Source organism: Coregonus clupeaformis, chromosome 8, assembly GCF_020615455.1.
Source record: "Coregonus clupeaformis isolate EN_2021a chromosome 8, ASM2061545v1, whole genome shotgun sequence".
NCBI classification, from domain to species: Eukaryota; Metazoa; Chordata; class Actinopteri; order Salmoniformes; family Salmonidae; genus Coregonus; species Coregonus clupeaformis.
The window spans coordinates 61,134,367-61,140,366 of record NC_059199.1 but is presented as its reverse complement, the minus strand read 5'-3'; the positions used below and the strand labels follow the sequence as shown (position 1 = coordinate 61,140,366).

Sequence of the window (6,000 nt, the reverse complement as noted above, 5' to 3'; positions counted from 1 at the left end):
CGCAGATAACTCAGTTTAGTGCATTTGTAAGAGATATTCAACTCCCTCTTACATCCGTCTTCAACCGTTTGGTATAGCTATTATAATCATCGCATTGTTGTATACCTCATCACGTTTCATTCGATTAAATAGATTAGGCCTGCTATGCATGTACCTATTGTGAGATGAACGCATAACATGTATAAAAAGACATGGAATTAACTCGAATGTGTGTTTTTGTGTAAAAGAGATTGTAGACGAAAATAATGATGGAGTGGTCTATCTCTAATCAACAGCAAACTCTTGGTGATAGATTCTGGGGTTCCTTTATACCAGTCAGTGTTTTTCGGATTCAGAACCGGCCAGTGCCCCTGTGACAGTTCGGTGATATACCTGGCCGTTAACGGACCGTGAGCTATTTCGGTGTCGCGTGGCTGAACATCTCCAATTCGAACTCCTATGCAAACTCGCTATCAAAACAAATCGGACACGCGTGCTTTTCCCGCAGAAATGACGTCACCGCCACAGCCCTCCCCTTCCCTGTCCACCGTAGGCAACAACTACTAGAATAACAGAAATAACTGATAAAATATTTTTGGATAATGTTTTTCAAAATGTTTGACGTTTCAAACCGCTCGAGCAGGAGGGAGGGATATTGAGGCCAGCAGATTAGCGCTGTGAGCTGTCTGAGAGGCGGATGTGAGGTCACCAGGAGCGCGTCCATGTTATTATTGTTATTTCGGTAGCTGGCAGTGTGATGAGACGGATTGGAGAGCCGTCGGGCTCAAAGACTAGGTTAATGCTCTTCCAGGCCGCCCCGGACTAAACAGCCACCCCGGAGAAAGGAGCCCTGTCGCCGGCAGGGGAGAGCACCCAGCACAGGCTCCTCCGACCAGCAGCCCTCCGAACGACATAGGCGACAAAAACAATACGGTATTCGCTAAACCCAACGCTAGCCCCATAAGTGTTGTGTGCGGTAACACCCTCCGCAGATATGAACGGCATCACCAAGGGAAGGTTCGAGGTAAGAGCTGCAGAAACGGGACAGGAGTATGTATGTAAACGGATATGAACGGTAGTAGGTTTTCCATAGGGTGTTTGTGCGTGCGCGTGTCGGACCGTGAACTGTTGGAGGGAGCTGGGTCTTTGTTGGTATGGGTAATCCGAAATCCTGTTATTGTCCAGGCAGACTGCACCATCTGACTGCGGCAACACCGATCTCAGTCTGCTGGACAGGAGCGCTGGGGTTGGGTGGTAGTTGGGTCTGGTGCGATTGATAGGGCTGGCGTTGGGAACATGGCTAGGGGCTGGTGCCTTAAGGACAGGGCGAAGGACTGGGGCGAGGGACAGAACTGGGAACTGGGATAGCTGTTCACACAAGCCAATCATTGTTTACTCAGCTACATTCATTATAGTTCTCTGGTAGTGATTGCAGTCAGAACTACTATGCCCGGGTAAGCAAACAACATGAGGCTGGGACCATACAACATACAGACCTTTGCAGATAGAAATGTCATAAATAGAGCTAACATGATTCCTCACTTAACAAAGGTAGGCTATGTCTGTTCTACATAATAGGGATTGTGCCCTACTGAACACATTAGGTAGGGTAGCATGTGGTCTGTAATGGTTATCTTGCTGTGTGTGTGTGTGTGTGTGTGTGTGTGATTCCTCATTAAACATCTGGGGTTGATGTGACAGCACTTGACCCTCGTATGGGAGGCTCTTCTCTGCAGAATTATATGTGTGTGTGTTTGTGGGTGTATGTGTGTGTGTGTGTGTGTGTGTCAGGCCCGGCTTTCAGGATGAATCCGGGGGCACAACTAGTAGAGCTTTGGAGCCCTATAAAACAAGGTAGATTGGTCCTACTGCTGTTCAAATGTACAAAAACGTATCTGTTTAATATAATAACAGAAAGGTATGTGCCCCACTACGACATACAAGTGCATCTATACATAATTTAGGCTTACCAACACGCACAGATCAGCTGACAGGATGAGCAACCACTGAGCTGTCAAATATTCTTACAGGATTCATAGCTTAAACTTCAATACTTAGAACTATAGGCTACATTTCTGTAGAATTTGTGACAGTGTGCGATGAGCGTAACCTACAGTAAGCCAAGCCACCACTTCTCCAGGTGCGCAATATTTTCAGTGGGAGAGTTTCAGAAAAGCTAACAAAATCAAACTAAGTGCGTATTCATAGCTGATGTGAAATTTCCTACATGACAGTTTGTCTGCCGTGAATAAGAGTAAATACCCATTCAGAGAGAGAGAGACACACACACACACACGCACGCTATAGCAAGAGAGCAGGGAGTGGTCGAAAAAGTTGGCTGTGGTGTTTTCAGAGTATTGACATCACTTTTACAGTAGCCTATCACACAACTACTGTGAGCGATGCAAATGAATGATAACAGAGTGAACGTTTGCCTACTTATTTCAGTAGGCTAGACACGGTATTGGTCCTAAACTACTGCGACATACAAAAATTACAAAAATGTAGGCCTATCTGAAATGCAGCCTTATACACAACTGTCATTTTGTACACAAGAAAGCACGCGATGTTGAAGAGAAGCCCCACGAAGATTGGTAGCCTAAGACGCGCTCATTAAAACAGCACACAGCGTAACCATCGATTCAGGACCGCCAGTCAGCGCGATGAAAGGATGATGCACTGCCAATTTCAGCAGCACCGAAGTGGACAGCCGACAGACTACATGGGTCATTGTCCCTGTACCCGTCAAATAAAGCAAAACTGTTTATCTATCAATAAATAGAGTGGCGCAGCGGTCTAAGGCACTGCATCTCAGTGCTTGAGGCGTCACTACAGACTCTGGTTCGATTCCAGGCTGTATCACAACCGGCCGTGATTGGGAGTCCCATAGGGCGGTGCACAATTGGCTTAGCGTCGTCCGGGTTTGGCCGGTTGTAGGCCGTCATTGTAAATAAGAATTTGTTCTTAACTGACTTGCCTAGTTAAATAAAGGTAAAATAAAATAAATAAAAATAGCAATTATACACCAAAAGCAAGCAGTGACATAAAAAAATCACAGATAAATCTAACATGCATTGAAGTAAAAAGCAAAGACCTAAAGTAACTATACATTACATAAAACAATCTGCCGAACAACCAGGCTTACATGACGGAAAACCAATGAATGAATCATTCTGCCAAGGCATCCAGGGCCTTAAAGGTTACGGCGTTCCATTTAGAAGACAGAGCTTCCACCGGTTGACTATTTCTGTTGCTAAATCGTGATGACGTTTCCCTCAGCTCGGCATCCAAAGTGCTAAAAACCAGTTGTTTAGGCTGCACCCCCTGTCACCTCCATCACCATGCTGACCCACTGTGCTTTCAACCACATACAAGAGTTTTACCCATGAGTCTCTGTCGTTTGCTTGGAGCTGGTGGGCTTCGTGCCCTCCCTCCCTGGCATGCCTCCCAAAGCTTTTTGAATTCAGCATCACATCGCAGTTTTTCTACGTACAAGTTTGACACCGATTGTGCAGATCAGTAGCTTCTGACTGCAGTAACTTGTTAGGAGGGTCGAGGAGCCCCAGGATTGTGTGAGTCATGTTAGTGATAAACTGAAAGGTCTGCTCTCTGTCACTGCTTTCAATAAGCCTGTGGTCTCAAGTATCACATATGTGCCATATGCGCAAGTAGATTTGATTTCACCAAGCATTTCTGTGATGTTGTCACTTGATTTCAAAATGACTGGCAAGGTGGCCAGTCCATCTCTGATCAATAAGTATTTTCAGTTTCTCCCAAGTGTACTGTGCAGCCACCGTGAGTTTATAGTCACTGTACAGAGAGCTACACACATTGAACAAGTCCTCTATCGCCTCCTCAGATGACATGGCGTGCCAAACCACAACCAAAAGCAAACCTTGAACCAGGCGCTACAAAAGGCCCGCTTTTCTCCCACTGAAAATGTGGCTGGGGTAAGTGTCAAGTCAAACCTGCGCTGGCTCCTCATCACCGAGGTCGTCAGGTGCTAGTGGCTGGGGTAACGGAGGTGCAGGTGCTTGTTGTGATGTTACCCTCATGCTGCTGGTGCTAGGCCCTGGCTCTTCTCCATCTTGTTGGTCAGAAGGCGGCGTTTGGGATTGCCGGGTATTGCATTTGCTGCTAGGCTTCTCAACCTCGGTGGTCAGGCTAGCAGGCTGCTCGTAAGCTCAGCATCGGTCTCTACATGGTGGTCCTCAGTGTTTTTGCTCTTGGCAGTGCCCAGCCATTTTCAGATGCTGATCAAAGCTTAGCCAACTAGCTGTAATTATTCAGTGCGCCACTACCAACACTTAACGTAACTAGCTGCAAAAGTTAGCAACCTTTTTCTCTCTCGATCCCGCCCTGGGATCCAAAAACTGAGGACCACCAAAATAGGTTATGGCACCGGAGGGGATGGCTGCCGTTTTACGGGCTCCTAACCAACTGTGCTATTTTGTTAGTTTTTTCGCATAGTTTTTAACTTATTTTGTACATAAAGTTGCTGCTACCGTCTCTTATAACCGAAAAGAGCTTCTGGACATCAGAACAGCGATTACTCACCTCGAACTGGACAAATATTTTTTTCTTTCATGAGTCCGACGCGAAGGATATACTGCTTCCCGGAGACCAGGCCCAAATCCCTGTCATTCGTGTGAAGAAAAGGTGGAGATACAGAGAGAGAAGGTCGGGGTGCCTTGAGGATTCGTAGGCGAGTGAGTAAATCGCCACTACCATCGGTTCTATTGGCCAACGTGCAATCACTGGAAACAAACTCGATGATCTACGGTCGAGACTATCCTACCAACGGGACATTAAAAACTGTAATATCTTATGTTTCACAGAGTCGTGGCTGAACCACGACATGGATAATATACAGTTGGCTGATTTTCTGTGCATCGGCAGGACAGAACAGCTATGTCCGGTAAAATGAGGGGTGGGGGTGTGTGTCTATCTGTCAATAACAGCTGGTGCGCAATGTCTAATATTAAGGTAGTCTAGAAGTATTGTTCGCCTGAGGTAGAGAACCTCATGATAAGCTGTAGACCCACTATCTACCAAGTTTTCATCTATATTTTTCGTAGCCGTCTATTTACCACCACAAACCGACGCTGGCACTAAGACCACACTCAACGAGCTGTATAAGGCCATAAGCAAACAAGAAAATGCTCATCCAGAAGCTACAGGACTGTTTTGCTAGCACAGACTGGAATATGTTCCGGGATTCATCAAGTATACCACCTCAGTCACCGGCTTCATCAATAAGTGCATCGACAACGTCGTCCCCACAGTGACCGTACGTACATATCCCAACCAGAAACATTGGATTACAGGCAACATCCGTACCGAGCTAAAGGCAAGAGCTGCCGCTTTCAAGGAGCGGGACACTAATCCGGACGCTTATAAGAAATCCTGCTATGCCCTCAGACGAACCATCAAACAGGCAAAGCGTCAATACAGGACTAAGATTGAATCCTACTACACCGGCTCTGACGCTCGTCGTATGTGGCAGGGCTTGCAATTACGGACTACAAAGGGAAACCCAGGCGCGAGCTGCCCAGTGACGCGAGCCTACCAGATGAGCTAAATGCCTTTTATGCTCGCTTCGAGGCAAGCAACACTGAAGCATGCATGAGAGCACCAGCTGTTCCGGACGACTGTGTGATCACGCTCTCTGTAGCCGATGTGAGCAAGACCTTTTAAACAGGTCAACATTCACAAGGCCGCGGGGCTAGATGGATTACCAGGGCGTGTACTCAGAGCATGCACGGACCAAATGGCAAGTGTCTAAACTGACATTTTCAACCTCACCCTGACCGAGTCTGTAATACCTGCATTTTTCAAGCGGACCACCATAGTCCCTGTGCCCAAGAATGCGAAGGTAACCTGCCTAAATGACTACCGCCCCATAGCACTCACATCAGTAGCCATGAAGTGCTTTGAAAGGCTGGTCATAGCTCACTTCAACACCATCATCCCGGAAACCATAGACCCACTCCAATTCGCATACTGCCCCAACAGATCCAC

The 6,000-nt window shown here is 46.9% G+C and overlaps 2 protein-coding genes across 3 annotated transcripts in view; one reads left to right on the top strand and one right to left on the bottom strand.

Annotated features, from left to right (window-relative positions):
- Positions 1-893, bottom strand: part of LOC121572635 (sarcoplasmic reticulum histidine-rich calcium-binding protein-like) — a 34,258-nt gene extending 33,365 nt beyond the window's left edge. Inside the window, exon 1 of the mRNA XM_045222297.1 lies at positions 853-893. Coding sequence (XP_045078232.1) covers positions 853-893 — 41 coding nt within the window. The remainder of the gene's footprint in view (positions 1-852) is intronic.
- The window catches only part of LOC121572265 (F-box/LRR-repeat protein 2), a 35,136-nt gene continuing 29,469 nt past the window's right edge, over positions 334-6,000 (top strand). The window contains exon 1 of one of the 2 annotated variants that reach the window (XM_041884282.2): positions 334-1,003. In XM_041884282.2, coding sequence (XP_041740216.1) covers positions 974-1,003 — 30 coding nt within the window. In that variant the 5' untranslated portion in view covers positions 334-973. The remainder of the gene's footprint in view (positions 1,004-6,000) is intronic. The other variant, XM_041884281.2, reaches the window with a different exon arrangement.